This window comes from Perognathus longimembris, chromosome 9, assembly GCF_023159225.1.
Source record: "Perognathus longimembris pacificus isolate PPM17 chromosome 9, ASM2315922v1, whole genome shotgun sequence".
Classification (NCBI taxonomy): Eukaryota; Metazoa; Chordata; class Mammalia; order Rodentia; family Heteromyidae; genus Perognathus; species Perognathus longimembris.
Window position 1 is genome coordinate 65,146,208 of NC_063169.1, and position 17,162 is coordinate 65,163,369.

At 43.3% G+C, this 17,162-nt stretch overlaps 1 protein-coding gene and 1 long non-coding RNA gene across 5 annotated transcripts in view; one reads left to right on the forward strand and one right to left on the reverse strand.

The window, feature by feature from the left end:
* The first annotated feature begins 1,587 nt into the window (after positions 1-1,587).
* The window catches only part of Scaf8 (SR-related CTD associated factor 8), a 136,285-nt gene continuing 120,710 nt past the window's right edge, over positions 1,588-17,162 (forward strand). For 2 of the 4 annotated variants that reach the window (XM_048354346.1, XM_048354350.1), the window contains exons 1-2: positions 1,588-1,709; positions 8,110-8,172. In XM_048354346.1, coding sequence (XP_048210303.1) covers positions 1,680-1,709; positions 8,110-8,172 — 93 coding nt within the window. In that variant the 5' untranslated portion in view covers positions 1,588-1,679. The remainder of the gene's footprint in view (positions 1,710-8,109; positions 8,173-17,162) is intronic. The other 2 variants (XM_048354348.1, XM_048354349.1) reach the window with 1 other exon arrangement.
* On the reverse strand, positions 10,857-16,419 carry LOC125357433. Its single transcript, XR_007212152.1, has 4 exons — positions 16,406-16,419; positions 15,540-15,544; positions 15,216-15,223; positions 10,857-11,802 (listed from the first exon to the last, which is right to left on the reverse strand). It is a non-coding gene; the product is annotated as an uncharacterized LOC125357433 (long non-coding RNA).

Genomic DNA, 17,162 nt, shown 5'->3' on the forward strand with positions numbered 1-17,162 from the left:
AGGAGAGGAGGGGCTGGAGGTGGTGAGGGTGGAAATGCCCACACCTTACACACTAAAGCCACCAGCACAACCATGTCCATCGCAGCACAGCGTGTCATGGCGACAATATGGGAACCCACCCGGATGCCCCTCGGTGGACGGGGAATGAGTGGATCAGGAACACGTGGTACATACCCCGCAATGGGATTTTTATGTCTCTTTTTGACCTTGTAAGTAGCCGGCCCCGGTGGTAAAGCTGTGCAAGTGAGCACACTTCAAAGACCCCCCAAGTCGTCGGGGCCTTTGTTCCTTCCTATGGCTCCCAAACTGAGGCTCTTAAGACCTGCTTTGACTCAAATAGCGCCCCTCGGCGAGAAGACAGCTCGCTGGGCATCCGGCGGCACCCCCCTCCCCCCCAGAACGAACCAACTCTCCACTCCAACTAAACCCCCCGATTACCTGGACGTCAGGGCGCCTGGCGGGTACTCGGAGCCACGGTGGCGGTCTTCCCACACGAGTGGAGGCGACTCTCCCGATCCATCCGGGACGCACAGCCCGCCTGCACCCCTCGGATCTACACAGGGTCTGGGGGTGGGGGAGGGGAGAGGAAAGGGGGTGCAGGTGCCTTCCCCGTAACAATCTCATCCTCCAAGCAGGGGCTCCCACCCCGCCCGGCCACGGGCTGCGCGCCCCAAGGGTCCGGTTCTGATCGCGGCCCACCTAGCCCCCACCACCCCCCGCCGTCTCCCCCCGGGCCCCGCACGCTGGGCGGGGTGGGGGGGCGGATCGGGTCGCCCGGGCGCCAAAGCTGTGGAGAGCGCGGGAAGCCGCGGCACCGCGAACACCGCAAGGGACCGGGACGAAGTTGCTTCCTTCACGCGCCAGGCCCGGGCGCGTCCCGATCCTCCCGCCGGGACCTTCCGAGGCCGCCCGCCGCCCCGCGCCCGCCGCCCCGCGCCCGCCGCCCCGCGCCCGCCGCCCCGCGCCCGCCGCCCCGCGCCCGCCGCCCCGCGCCCGCCGCCCCGCGCCCGCCTCCGCCTCCTCCGCGCGCGCGCGCCGGCGGCCCGGACCCGCGTCACCGAGCCCGCGTCACCGAGCCCGAGCGCGGCCCGCGCCGCTCTGGCCCGCGCCGGCTCGATGGTCTCCGCGCGGCCCCGGGGCCCGCGCGGCCTCGTCGCCAGGGGGCGCGCTGGCCGGCGCCGCCGACTCGGAGGTGCGCGGCCCGGCCGGGTCCGCCATATTGGATGCCGCAGCCGCCGCGGCCAGCGCTTCCTCTTGTGTCTTCGCCGTGCGCTGCTGGTTCCTGAGGCCCGAGCGGCGGGGAGGCGAAAGCCGGAGCCTCCGGGAGGAAAAGGAAGGAGGACCGGGGGTGGGGAGCGTGGGGACCGGGGCCTGAGCGCGGGACACCCGGGGCCCGAGCGGGGCGGAGAAGAGAAGGCGCCGGCCGCGCCAGCCCCTCCCCCGCCGCGGCCCGCCCGCCCCGGCAGCCCGTGCCCGCCCGCCCGCCCGCCCGCCGCGGCGCCCGCCCCGCGGCCATGCCGGGGCTCGGCCGCCCCTGAGGGAGCCGCGCCCGCCCGCGTCCGCCCGCCGGCGCCCGGCCGGCCGCCGCGTCCCCCGCCGGGCCCCGTCCTGCGCTTCCCATCCGCTGCGGCGGCCGCCGCCTCTTCCGCCGCCGGGCCCGGGGCCTCCGCGCAGACAACATGGAGGCCGTGAAGACCTTCAACAGCGAGGTTGGTACCGCACTCGGGCTCCCCTGCTTGCCCGTGCCGCGGGGTGGGGGAGGGGGGCCCGACCGCCGCGCTCGGGTCCCCCCTCCCGGCCCCCGCGCGGAGGGTGGGCGCGGGCCTTCCCGGGCGGGGCGCCCCGGCCGGGCCCCCGGCGCGGTGGGGGAGGGGAGCGGGCAGCGCCGCCCCGCGGAGGGCGGTTCCGGGGCGGAGAGGTTCCGGGGCGGACGGACGGACGGACGGACAGACGGCGGCGGCGGCGGGTCCCAGGCCCGGCCCGACCCGGCCCGGCCCGGCCCACCGGGGCCTCGCCTCTCCCCCGCCCCACCCGGGCCTCCCCCCGCCCCCGGGCCCCGCGCGGACCCCGGGCGCGCGCGCCGGCCGCAGGACCCCACCCCACCCCCCTCCCCTCCCCGCCTCTGCAGACCTTCCCGGGTCCCGGGCGGCGGTGTGCGGTCGTGACCCGCACCATCCCCCTGCGGAGCGGTGACGGGCGGGGAGGGGGTGGTGGAAGTTGCCGACCGGTTGCGGGGAGGCCGTTCCGTGACTCCACCCCCCCACCCCTAGGCTGTCATCGTGGACGATGGGGGAGAATCCGTCCCCACCGGCCCTCTGGTCAAATCCGAATACCGGGGCCTTTTGTTTTATTTTATTTATTTTTTTGTAAAAAATGCAGGTGTCTGATTGTTACCGTGTAATTGAACTTAGCAATTGGAAGACAGATCTCTAATATATATGGCTATTGCACACGTGCGACGTGTGTTGTACATGCCCGTATTGCATGTGTATAAACGTACATTATACACATGCATATGTGCGCACATAAACGGATCCGTATATAAATGTGTAAACACACTTAACCTGTATTTGATTTGTTTGGAAGATGGGATTTCAGTTTAGGTTAAATACTAAACACAACTGGTACACATCTGTACAAGCAACCTTACTTCTTACCTGTAATCCTTAGGGGGAGAAAAACAAAACACTTAAATGTGATGGCAACCGAGTTACCAGAGTTCTTATGAACTTCTGATATGGACGTGCTGATACTCTGATTCGATGATGATTGTTAATGTCTGACATACTTAACTGCCTTCTTAAAATATCAGACTTAGACTGTGATTACCCAAGCAGACCAGAGCTTTTAAATGCCATTTACACCACGTGTGGTGCTGCCACATTACATAACCTTTTTTTTGTTTTTTGGAAAGGATTTTTTTAAAATAAGTTTTTATCTTAATAACTTTTTGTTAAATAACTGGGAGATTTGGGATTTTTAAAAAGTGAATTCATAGCTGACAACTTGGGGGATGGGGAAGATATCTCCATTTGTAAAGCAATTTCTAACCCATACACAGTGTTAGGTTTTAACGTAGGTAGCTACTACGCGGTCTTCAGACTGGAGAGAAAAGTTCATTCCGCTAACCTGCTCCCAAGTTCAAGGTGTGGGAGGCGGGCAAGAGGAGTCACCCCAGGGGGATGGATACCTTATGTAGAGCTGGGATGGGGAGGTGTGGCCAGGATGTGACCTCAGGGAAGGGGGAGGTAACTGCCTCCAAGTCTGCGGGTTACCCAGGTAACTGGGTGGAGACTTAACCAGGTGGGAGCGTCTGCTTGTAGCCCTCCAGGAGACCTTACACCTAGTAGGATTTAGGATGTGGAACAGAAAGAACTTAGGGACGCAGTGATACAATATGTCCAGTTCTTGTTACTAGTTTTGAAAGAACCGCCTCTGCATTTGCTACACATAATGCTAGTCCTAAACACGAAGATTTGTAAATTGTAAACGAAATTCCTTTTTTATTTCCACAGCAATTATTAGACTTAACTATCTTCTGTTTTAATGTCTTTATTTAGGAGGGCTCCAATATATGCCCACCTCCTTGCCATATTGGGCGTTTTCAGCAGGACTCCACCCTGGAGATGTAGACTAGTGCTAGTGCCCTCTGTTCACAGAAGAGCTCAGTGAGGAAGAAATGTTACTTTCTAGTTTTTAAGAATTGTCAGTAAAGATAAGGGGCCTGACATTTACATGCCTACAACACACATCTAATTTTTACAGGAACACATGATTTCTGGGTTCCATTTTAATGTCCATGGATTTCAAAGAATTTTAAAGTTTTTTAACTTTATCATTTATTTACCTGCTGTGTGTTTATCATGCTTTACACTAGAGATGAAAGAATAGCAGAATAGGATGAAAGTTTGAAGGAAAGTTCATGTGGAAGATTAGTAAAACAGGCATTGTCTTGTTTAAACAACTTTGATAAGTATTAGAGCATTTTATATATTGTATGTAATAGTAAAGCAAGGAGGCATATACTAAGAAGTTCACTAAGTATTGTATTTCATTAAATTGTGTTCCAAAGTACAAAAATATTAAAAAGAATCTGAGGTACAGGATTAGGAAAAAACATGCTTACCGTGAATTTTAGAAGCCTATATATTCTTAGGTTACTATCTTTTCAGACCTTTCTTTACCTGGTAAGTTTCAAAATATCTTTGAAGCACTAAATTCTGTTTGCTCCAACAAGGTATTAAAATTTAACTCAGAATTATTACAAATGTTTGTCAGCAAAACGTTTTTGTGGGCTGAAAATGTAGCTTAGGGGTAGAGTGCTTGCCTAGCATGCATGAAGCCCTGAGTTTGATTCCTCAGTACCACATAAACAGAAAAGGCTAGAAATGGTGCTGTGGCTCAAGTGGTACAGCACTAGCCTTGAGCACAGAGAGCCAGGGGCAGTGCTCAGGCCCCGAGTTCAAGCCTCTGGAATGGCAAAAAAGGAAGGAAAAATATTTTTTGTGTCTCTTAAATGTTTTAAATATGAAATATTTTATGGCTTGCTTATCCTCAGAGTTTCCAAGCCTGAACTTCACTCAGTTTTTAATTTAGCAGAGAGCATTAGCTTGAAAATAAATAACAGCATGCTGAGTTTCCTAAGAGCATGAAAAATGTGAATGATTTTCAGCGTGAATGCCCTTGGCCCCCCTGTACGACTGGTGTGAGTCCTCACTGCTGTCTGCTTCCCCCCACAAAATTTCTCAAAGATTGTTTCTAGCCTCAGATGTTGGAAATTGCTACTTAAGATTATTTGATTGTGTAAGAATTTTGGTAAATTTCTCTTAATTGTGAGTTGAGTGAGATTTGGGTTCTAGAATTCATTTTGTAAGTGCCCAGTTAGCTAATTTTGTGTGGAAATCACAATTTTCTACTTCAGTCCATTCACAGTGATGAAAGAGTTAATTACCACAACTGAAGTGGAATTTTTAGACCTCAGCCCCAAATGCCTGGGATTCCACATGTCAGATCTGGCCATTTGCCCCTGCACACCAGATAAAGAGACGTGGAGATGGACTGAGAAAGGAGATTTATTATGTGGCCTGGGCATGCCATGGGAAGACAGCACTTCATTTCGAGGCAACGTAGCCATAGGTTTAAGTGGATAAAGAATTTGAGGTCACGGAGATAAAGGAAGGCATAAACAGTCCCAGTCATTGGTGTGTTATGGTGGTCTGAGGTGCAGAATTGGTTAGGTGGAGCCTTGTTACATTAGGAGTCATCAGTGCCAGTGTAGAGTGGCCTGGTGTCCTGTCTGTTCATTCCAAGATGCCTCTGGCAAAACTGCCAGAGAGAATGGCTCATAGCAAAGGACACAGATACAGAGTTAAGGCTGGGATGATGGGCTTTTATCCTGCTTTCCATTAATGTATGGGCCGGTAAGGAGTCTGTGTTTCTCATCAAAAGCTGCTGTTAAGCCCTTTATGTGATGACTATTGTCGATTTTGAAATGATGAAAGGAGCTTGTCCAGATTGGACAAAAAGACTCTTAAGAGTTGATGCTTGGCTGGGGTAGTTAATGATGCAAGTTAATTTTGGGATTTATCTTGTTTCATAAATTTTGAAAGGATTCTATTACTTTTTTTTTTATCATCTTTAGATTACTTAAATCCATGGTGGCTTTCACATTAGAATCCTGTAATTAGCCAGATAAGTAGTTTTATAGGTACATTTTCCTGTTTTTTCTTATTTCCATCTTCATTTTCAGTTTTATACAGGGTGTATACTCTGTCTAATTCTAGGACTTTGTATAATCGTCCCAGCAATATCTAGTAGTAGATATGGGGTGGTAAAGTGGAAAAGGTACAGAGAAAAATAAAACACATGCTAGGCACTGGTGGCTCACATCTGTAATCCTAGCTACTATCTCCTTAATTAATCAGAAAAACCAGAAGTGGCGCTGTGGCTCAGAGTGTTAGAGTGCAAGACTTGAGCTGCATATCTCAGGCACAGCTCCCAGGGCCAGAGTTCAAGCTCCATGAGTGAAAAAAAATTCTTTTAGTTTATTTTCCCTTTGTGGTTTGGGAAAAAAACATTTATCTGGAAGCATCCATAAAACATTGCACTTCTCTTTGATTTTCATCTATCAGGATTTTCTTTGCTGGTTGTACTTTCTAGTGACTGTATTGTAATTGTTAATTAGTAAATTTTTCTTTGCACCTTGTTAAAAATCTCTTACGAGAAGGAAGAATTCCACTAGCCTCTCCCTACCCTACCTTGTTTACATTAGGGTTTCTTAATGTTGACTTCTTTGCTATTTGAGGTGGATAGTTTTTGTGGGGAGCAGTTCTGTGTATGGTAGGATGTTTGGCAACATCCCTGACTTGACCAACTACAAAGATACCATTGGCATCTTACCCATTGTCTTAACCAAAACTGTCTCTTGACACACCAAATATCCTTTGTGGGACAATAAAATCTTGGTTGAGAATGATTTAAGGCCCATCAGCTGTCTGGAGATACCTTCTAGGTATTTAATCTTAATCTTGGACCGTAAACTCTGTGAGAATGGTGGCCATGTAGCCTCATTGCTTCATATCCTTGATACACAGCTCAGTTTTTCATAGCTAGTGTATACATGGTACACAGCACAGGTTTTCATACCTGGTAAATATGTGGTCTACACCACAGATTTTTTTTTTTATACTTAGTACATATGTATGCCTGAAGAAGATTGTGTGTGTGTGAGTGTGTGTATATGTTCATTAGTTCATTTCCTGGATCTTGAACTCAAGGCTTGGATGCTGTCCCTGAGCAGTTTTGCTCAAGATTGGTGCTCTACAATTTGAGCCACACCACTTGCTTCAAGCTTTTTTGGTGGTTAATTAGCAATAAAGGTCTCCTGGACTTCCATGTTCTAGCTGTGATCATAAATCTCAGCCTACTAAGTAGCTAGGATTACAGGCTTGAGCCATTGGTACCCAGAAAGGTTTCTTGAATAAATGAATGGATGGATAACGTACTAGGAAACTGAGCAAGCTAGCTAACTTTTCTAGTCATTTACCTTTAAAGTGCATTTAAGTTCTTGATTGGTAGGAAGCTTGCCTAACTTTTTTTTACCAGCCTAACTTTTTGAGGACATAGTATGCTTAACCATTACTTACGTGAGAGGTTGTTTTTATGGCTACCTTAGGAATATAGATTAATTAGGTAGATCAAAACTTTTAGATCAGAATTCTGATCTGTTAATCATTTTCACTTAACTATGGGATGAAGAGGAGGATTTTGGACTTCTCTATTGACGATTTTGGTTAGGTTACATCTATTCTGAGTATTATGTTGCATAGTAATTATACTCTATTTTCAAATCTGTTTTTAATTTGTTTTAAAATGATGGCATAGCAATAGATTTTTATCTTACTCAGATTAAAAAATTTAGAATAGAAAGATAATTGAGATTGGTAATAATACTTTTGAAACTGCATGATTTGAGTGTGTTAAAAATCTTAATCCTTGTGGGCTGGGGATATAGCCTAGTGGCAAGAGTGCCTGCCTCGGATACACGAGGCCCTAGGTTCGATTCCCCAGCACCACATATACAGAAAACGGCCAGAAGCGGCGCTGTGGCTCAAGTGGCAGAGTGCTAGCCTTGAGCGGGAAGAAGCCAGGGACAGTGCTCAGGCCCTGAGTCCAAGGCCCAGGACTGGCCAAAAAAAAAAAAAAAAATCTTAATCCTTCAAGGTTACATGTAAAAAAATTGACAAGATTAAAATTGATCCTATATGTATCATCAAGCCATTTTATTCTAGACTAGTATTGAGTTTGTTTCAGTGGTTTTGATTAACATTTAGGTTACTTCCATTTCCCTAATCATTTGCTGCTTTTTTAGAAAGGCATGGGTAGCTTATAGAACTGGCAGTGATGTTATATATTTACAACATTATATTTACGCAACTTCAGATACGTCCTTCTAGAGCTGGTTTTGTTGTTATTGGACAGTTTCTAATTCAGTGATGTGAGAGAATGTAATCATTGACCTTGAACACTGTCTGAGCTCCTAAATTCTTAAGTGAGCTCATTTTGTCTGGTTTTGTTTTCTCAACATCTTTCTCTGCTCCTCTCTCTCAGGATTGTGCCTCTACTCCTGCTTGTACAGACTGCTTTTCCAGCAGCATGGACACAAGAAGCATAGTAAGATGATCATAATCCACATAAGGCAGGCTCTTTGGAAAATACTAGGTTTAAGTTGGTAGTGAAATGTATTCATTATATGGGTATATATTGGGAAGTTGAATGGAGCTTGTTACTTACAGTACATTAAATATTGAAGATATTATGTAGGGAATCAAATTGAAATTTTGAGATTTCTGTTTTTGCTTTTTATTTGCCAGTCCTGGGTCTTGGACTCAGGGCCTGTCCCTGGCTTCTTTTTGCTCAAGGCTAGTACTCTACCACTTGAGCTACAGTGCCACTTCTGGCCTTTTCTATATATGTGGTGCTGAGGAATCGAACCCAGGGCCCTCATGTACACGAGGCAAGCACTCTTGCCACTAGGCTATATTCCCAGCCCAAATTTTGAGATTTCTTTCATAAAAGGGGGTGGAGGGAAGGTTGCTGTTCTTAACAGTGACCATAAGTTATAAACTCAAAAAGATTGTATTCTACTCCACATAATCTTACAGTATTTTTAGTAAGACAATACTGTATAATGTAACTGCAGATGTCTTAATTTGATGGTTGGAAATGAATCTTACTTTGTTTTTAGGAATTCTTCAAACTATAAGCTGGGACAGTTATTTTAAAATATACTATAGGGATAAGACTACATGAAAATTTAGATTTTATAATTAGACAGGAGTGAAGTGTGGTAGAGTTGGTTCAATTATGAAATGAGTTCTGATGAGAAATATTTACATCATGTGGTTTCTTAGTTGAATTAGTTTTATCTCAAATTTCATGGTAAACAAAGGCTCCTTTGATTTTGATTTTATGTATTTATTTCATCTTTTAATTCTCTTTTATGAGAATGTCTGATAAAGCCATCTTTCAAATGCAGGGGAGAGTATGTAACTTATAATACCCACTGTAGGTCAAGAAATATCTCAGTCATTGACATTACCTCTATTTAAGTTGAGGATTTGATCATTCATGTTCTCTAAAGATACTTAAGACTACCAAGTTAATGTGTACCGTTTGTTTTTAAAATAATTTTGCAAGTTAATGCAATTTGTTGAGGATGACTTGAGAGGATTTCTTCTTTCATTCGTTCGTTCATTCAATTCTTTGTAAATGGTTATTAAGTGCCAGGCCATTTTCTGTCTTGGATACCATGGTAAACCAAACCCTGTCAGAGCTTACCTTCTTGTGGTTCTTGTCTTTCTGCCTCTTTGGCATTGTTCCTAGTGCCCATGCTGTAGAGCTGTGAGTGGACAGCATTCTGACTCTAGGCTGGCTTCTTGCCAAGGGTTGGTTGTACTTCTTTCCAGGCTCAGTTCTGCCTGACCCATTCTCGGTATCTTCCTCAGAGCCTGATTGCTCTGCTGGGCTGCTGCTCAGAATTGGCTGAGCAGGTAAATGATTTTGATTTTCCAGCAGTGAGAATGCATGACTGGTACCATTACTTTTTATGTTATCTAAATTTTCTATTACGCATTTCATAAAATCACATTTGATGTTTTAGGATAACAACTATTTCTTATAAAATGCAGCTGTAAGGACTGTTTTTGGTCAGTGAGGTAAAATTAGTCTAATGCTTTAGAAATTTAGATTGAATTAATACATTTTATTTTAAAAACAAACTCTTGATTTAAGTATATGAAAAGATTCGTTATCATCTGATAAATTTATTTCCTGAGTTTGTGCTGATTCCTCAGAGCTCGTTTCATTCTCTTTTGAGTAAAGGCCGAAGCACTTTGGGTCATGCATGCGTTTCTTATGTAGTATCTCAAAGGTCAACTATATTTTTTTATTTAATGACCTTCTTTAACAATGTTTTTGATACTACAAGATTTTATGGAAAAATTGATGGGCTTTGAATTTATCAAAATATTTGAAGTAGCTGGGCTAACCAGAAATCTCTGGAGTAAAATATTTGATTTTTGTGGGTGCTGGGGATTGGACCCAGGGTCTTAGACATGGCGAGCATATCCTCTACTACAGCTAGTTGTGGAATACAGAATTTCTTCTTAATCTTTGCTCTTTCCTTGAGTCTACAAGTCTTGAATAAGTAAAAATTTCTTGTTAATCTTTTTTTCCTTCATTGAATTCATAGAACCTTTAATAAGTCTCTACAAACAAAAATATCTGATATCTAATGTCTAGTTTATGTGGCAGTTGATAACTATAATAGAGAAATGTCTAGGTTATGTATTTTTGAAATTCCGTTCTCAACATTTGTTGCAATTGTGCAGCTTTAAAATACAACACCCCAGTGTGTCCCCCTGGTGTGGGAGGTGGAGGTGTCCAAAGCAGCACCTCCCTATTCTTGCAGATACCCACGAGTGCAGATAGAAAGGCATGGTATTTGCACATGGCCTACACACATGCTTCTGCAGACTTTATTATTATAGTTATTGTTACTATTATTTGTTCGTCATGGGACTTGAACTCAGGGCCTGGGCACTGTCCCCGAGCTCTTTTGTTCAAGGCTAGTGGTCTACCACCCTGAGCCCCAGCTCCATTTCTGGTTTTCTGGTAGTTAATTGAAGATAAGAGTCTCATCGACTCTCCTGCCCAGGCTGGCTTCAAATCATGATCCTCAGAGCTGTGTCTTGCGTGACTAAGATTACAGGTGTGAATCACCAGCACCCTGCCTGCATATACTTTAAATTACCTCTGTGGTACCTAGTACAAGTCAGTGACATGTAAATATTTGTTGTTTGTTTGGAGATTAATGACAGAGACAGACATAACATGAACTGAACATAACATGGTCAAATGCAGACATACATTTTAAAATTTGTGATTGGTTGGGTTCATAGATGAAGAACCCATAGATTTTTGAGGATCTTCTGTGTATAGTAGTGTTTCATGCTCTTCTTTTCCCCTGAACCGAGTCGTCATTTTCAACAAACCTTTTAGGAAAACTTGTGTGAAGAGTAGATTTGACTGATTTTTACAAACAATACATCTGATGTCCACTATGGTGACTTTTGCCCAGGAAGTGCAGTTTGTGGAGATTAAAACAGCAGGGGCCTCGTTCTGAAACCCTTTGTGAAGACAACCATCACTCAGTCTCTCATAATTCCTTTTATTGGTATCATGTCCAAATGTAAATTAACTTTAATTTTTTTCCTATTATTTGAAACTTCCTAATTTCATATTTATAGGAAAGTTGCAAGGAAGATATTTTATGTGTATTTATATTTTACCCAGATTCTTGTGTCTCATATTAACTTTATTCTGATTCTATATACACATGCACATAAATACATTTTTTTCCTAAATATTTTTGAGAGTAAATTTCAGTGGGTGGTGACCTAAATGGCTGTTTTCCTAAAATGCAGTCTTATTTAACCATAGAACAGCTTTCAAATTTGGAAAATTAACACCGATATATTGTCTGAATAAGTATTATATCACACCTTAACATTTATTTTTCTTATCTCTTTTGATCCAGTGCAGTTGCTCTTCTCTTTATGAGCTTTGGACAGTTTCTAGAATTCTCATCATATTTATTTGTCTCCTGTTTTCTGAAATATTATTAGGTTCAGGTTGTACATTTTGGGCAGCAATACTCCAGAAACAATACTGTAAGCTCTCAGTATACTATACCTGGTTGCCCAAGTTTATCCTATTAATAGGGAATTTTTTTTCTTTTTTCTTTCCGTGCCCATGCTGGGGCTTAAACTCGGGACCCTGGGCAGTGTCCCTTAGCTTTTGCTCTTAAGGCCAATGTTCTTCAGTTGAGCCACAGCTCCACTTCTGGATTTTTGGTGATTAATTGGAGATGAGAATTTCATGGACTTTCCTGCTTGGCTGATTTCAAACCATGATCTTCAGATCTCAGCCTCCCCTCCTGAGTAGCTAGAATTACAGGTGTGAGCCACTGGCACCCTGCCTCTTACATCTATTTTAAAAGCTGTGAGTTCATGATAGCTCCAGTTTTAGACCAGCAATGTAGGGTTCATTTTGTAGTTCCTTTCTAAATCTGTGGAAACCTGTCATTTATAGTATGCTTACTAACATAGGCAGACAGTCCCCAAATCACAAAAGCTTATGTCTGTGAAATAGACCTTATCAATTAAAAGTTACTATTTTATATTTTGTTTACCCTGAGGGTCTATAGTTAACATGCTGCATGGGAACATTACTTGGTTAGTTTTTCTTTTTAATAAGGGTTTGTTACTCATATACAATTAAGGTTCATTTGGTTTTTTACCAGAATTCCATTTTGACTTTCTTTTTCACTTTTCTTTGCTGATGTTCAAGTCATTAAAGACAAATTAGCTTTAATTCTCATTTTCTTGGTTTCAGCTTTTTTTCCCCCCAGTCCTGGCTGGGGTTTGAACTTGGGCTGGGCACTGTCCCTGAACTGCTTTTGCTCAAGGATAAGCACTCTACCACTGGAGCCACGGTGCCACTTCTGGCTTTTTTCTGTGTATGTGTTACTGAGGAATTGAATCCAGGACTTCTTGCATGTTAGACAAGCATTCTGCCACTAAGCTACATTCCCAATCCCATTCAGCTTTATAACCACTTAGGCACTGGTAAAAATATAAAACAAGGAACCATTTATTTTACTCTGCAAAACATCACTGAATTTTTTTTTTTGGTGGGGGGGTCGCTTGTGGGGCTTGAATTCTGGGCTTGGGCTCTTGAGTTCAAGGCTAGCACTCTACCACTTGAGCCCCAGCGCCACTTCAGTTTTCTCATGGTTAACTGGAGATTCTGATGGACTTCCCTGCCTAGGCTGGCTTTGGGCTGGCTTTGATACCAGCCTCCTGGTAGCTAGGATTACAGGCGTGAGCCACCAGTGCCCAGCAACATCACTGGATTTACAAGAGTTAGATATGGAGAAGGACTTAGGTCTGTTTCTAGTGGTGCAGATTTTATTGAGAAGTAAAAGAAAATGTCTCCTCAGAGAGCTCTCATTCTCTAAGGGAAGAATCTTGGGCCCATAAGTTGACAAACTTTTTCTGAAGATAGCATCTGCTGTCTATAAAACCTGGTTTTCACTTTGACTTCAAATCAGTTACGAAGATGGGCAGTTCCAGAGCCAATGAAGTTAAAGACAAATACAGCATAGTGGGTGGTGGTGATGATGGATAGTTACAGTGTTGGGAGGATTTTTTTTCTCACCAGGATAAAAAAAATTTCCTCACTGTGGAATGAGGGTTAAAAATCATCCACTTCAAACACCTTAAGTCAGTCCTTAATATTTTTTGTCAGATAGAGTAGTTTGGTACAACTTAAATAATTATGATCTCTGGAAAGGTGGAGATGCGGAGAATAGTTTAGGTATGGAGTTTTAGAAGAGGGTGCAGTTGTTAGGTATCAGAGTTTTGTAGAATCCCGTGTTTAGGTTTCTTCCTTTTCCTCTTTCTTTTTGATGTCATACTGTGTTTCAGCATATAAGGATATTTAAAAATTACTATGAAATATACTTGGTTTTAAATTTTACTTACATAACCAACTTTTTGCACATGATTAAAGCTTTGGTGAACTGAAAAGCAAATTGAACAAATGGCATTTACATTTTGTTCAATGAGGATTATTAGGAATAATTAATATAAATCCTACTCATATTGCTTAACATTGTGTTTGGCAAATAAAGTATTTGCTAAGTATTGTGCAGTCTTTCCATGACCAGAAAAGCTTACTTTTTCTGTCACATAGTTTACCGTAGCTGTACCATATTATTTATTGTGAACATGAAATGGTGAAACTGTGATTATTGTTAGAAATAAAATTCACATTTATTTCAGAAATTCTAGCTAACACTGGATATGTTATGAAAAAGTTTACAACTGCTTGTTTCTTTTTCTTGTCTCATCGGCCATTTCAGTATTCCTACTTCTAAAACAGAAAAGCAATATTTAAAAGATGTGTTTGAATCTTGGGAAAATTAAGCTGAAGATTCATTTCATGTGTGCACATATGTGTTGCACATTTTGTTTTCTTTCATGGGGCATAGTTTCTACTTGCTTTGGTTGTACAGTTTGGTTGCTAAAGCCCAGGCTATAGGTGTAGCTAAAAATTGTGGTTCTGTAATTGGATTATTTGTTTACATGTCAAACTTGATGTCCAAGACATGCTAATTTTAGACGTGAAAGATTTTTTTTTCATTCAGAAATTAATTTTACTATGAGGCATCACAACTCAGAAATGATAAAACTTGTTTGGAATCACAGCTTAGCCAAGAAAAGTACTGTGGCCAAATTAGAATTAATGTATGGCCTTTACATCTCAGTTGTTGGCTTTTGTTTTTCTGTATGGATTTATTTGAATGGAATATTGGAAGTTTGTGTTAGTTGGAGGTGGAGGGTGGGAGTTGGTGATTCTTCATGATTATCATGAGTGAACACTCAACAGGCTAATACTGTGCTGCTCATGTTCATAGAGTACTTAGTGTCACTTTCTCAACTACTCAGACTCTTCAGAAAACCAAGAAACCAAATAGGTTAGTCCTGCGTGTTTTTCACCTTCTAATAATGGTGGCTATTTTGTATTGATATCATTTAGACTTTTGCTAAATGTTGTTTTGAAGGATCCAGTGTTTTAAAGCTACAAAAGCAAGGTGGTTGCTGTCAAAAAAAATATGTGACAGATAACAGAATGCAAAGCAAGAGTAGATGGTAGCTGTATCATTATAAAATGGTGTTAGACAAGTTGAATATTAATTTTGATTAATAAGGTTTCTAAAAGTTTTTTGGGGGGGTTAGCTCTTTTAATTTTTTAAACTTAAAAATTGTTATTATAGAGGTATATAAATAGAGGTTTACAGTTACATACATCAGGTAAAGAGTACATTTCTTTTAGGACAATGTCACCTCTTCCCTTGCTCTCTCTCTGTTTTCTAGTTACTCTTTTATTTTTATTTATTTTTTATTTTTATTTATTTATTTTTTTGGCCAGTCCTGGGCCTTGGACTCAGGGCCTGAGCACTGTCCCTGGCTTCTTCCCGCTCAAGGCTAGCACTCTGCCTCTTGAGCCACAGCGCCGCTTCTGGCGGTTTTCTGTATATGTGGTGCTGGGGAATCGAACCTAGGGCCTCGTGTGTCCGAGGCAGGCACTCTTGCCACTAGGCTATATCCCCAGCCCCTCTAGTTACTCTTTTAAAATAGAGCTAGTGACATCTTCTGTGACTGTCTCAGAATTGATGTGAATATTGAAAACTCTAATAGCTTTATGAACTATTAAGAGCTAAAGAATGCAACTTTTAGTGGATGCTGTTAACTCACACCTGTAATTCTTGTACTTGGGAGACTGAGATCTGGGGATTATGGTTTGAAGCCAGCTCTATCAGAAAAGGCCATGAAGCTCTTATTTGCAGTTACACTCACACACACGTCTGGAAGTAAGAGCTGTGGCTCAAGTAGTACAGCACAAGCCTTGACAGAAGCTGGAGGGCAGCACCTAGGTCCTAAGAGTTCAAGCTCCAGGACTAGCACCAAAAAAGAGTGAGAAAGGAAGGAAGGGGAAGGGGTAAGCTACTGTTACTATTCATCAGTTTGCCTAAAGCAAACCTACTTCCCTCCCTCCCTCCCTCCCTCCCTCCCTCCCTCCCTTTCTTTGCCAGTCCTGGGGCCTGAACTCAGGGCCTGAGCACTGTCACTGGCTTCTTTTTGCTCAAGGCTAGCACTCTGCCACTTGAGCCACAGCGCCACTTCCGGCTTTTTCTATATATGTGGTGCTGAGGAATTGAACCCAGGGCTTCTTCATGTATGCGAGGCGAGTACTTTACCACTAGGCCATATTCCCAGCCCCAAACGTTTCTTTCAAAATAATACTTTGTAGTTTCCAAGTTTGAAAATAGTTGAACGTGTATGTGTGTGTGTGTGTGTGTGTGTGTGTGTGAGTGAGAGAGAGAGAGAGAGAGAGATTAATAAGGACTAGATTGAACTCAGTACCTGGGCATTGTTCCTTAACGTTTTCACTCAAGGCTGGTGTTCTACCACTTGAGCCACAGCTTCAATTCTGGCTTTTTGGTGGTTACTTGGAAATAAGACACTCATGGACTTTCCTACTCCAGCTGGCTTGAACCATAATCCTCAGATTTTGTTCAGCCTCCTGAGTGGCTAGTAACATAGGAGTGAGCCACTGGTGCCTAGCCTGAACAGATTTTTTTTTTGCCAGTCCTGGAGCTTGAACTCAGGGTCTGGACACTGTCCCTGAGCTTCTTTTTCTCAAGACTAGCACTCTACTACTTGAGCCACTTGTGGCCTTTTCTGTTTATGTGATACTGAGGAATGGAGCCCAGGACTTCATGCATGCTAGGAAAGTACTCAACTACTAAGCCACATTCCCAGCCCCTGAACAGAATTTTTAACAAAAAACAGTAACAAAATACCACAGTAAACTTGACCAACATTAATTTTTGTCATTGTTAGCAAGAATTTTATTGAGCAAGGCTTTTAAGAAAATCAGTTTTACCCCCTTTCCAATTAATCAATTAAAAAATTAACATCACTTTCACTAGCATATATTAACATTTATGCAGGCTCATTTATATATAATAGGTACATGCATATGAAAATCTGAGAAGGGATCTGTCAGCCTTTTAGTGATTGTTATTTTCTGAAGAGTGTAGTAGGTATATTGAATGTGTGAATGGACCTTTATTAAAGCTTGAAGTTTTTATGAGCATTTACTGCCATATTATTTATATAATACTTTTTCTAAACCCAAAAGAGCACGTGCCTTTCTTAGCTTTTGGGAAAATGGCAGAGTTAATATTGTTACCATTCTTCAAATTAACTTTTTTTTTTTTTTTTAGAGGCAATGACCCTCTTTTTTTTTTCTTTTCCTTTGCCAGACCTGGGGCTTGGACTCAGGGCCTGAGCACTGTCCCTGGCTTCTTTTTGCTCAAGCACTCTATCACTTGAGCCACAGCACCACTTCTGGCTTTTTCTATATACGTGGTGCTGAGGAATTGAACCCAGGGCTTCATGTATATGAGGCAAGTACTCTTGCCACTAGGCCATATTCCCAGCCCCTGTCCCTGGCTTCTTTTTGCTCAA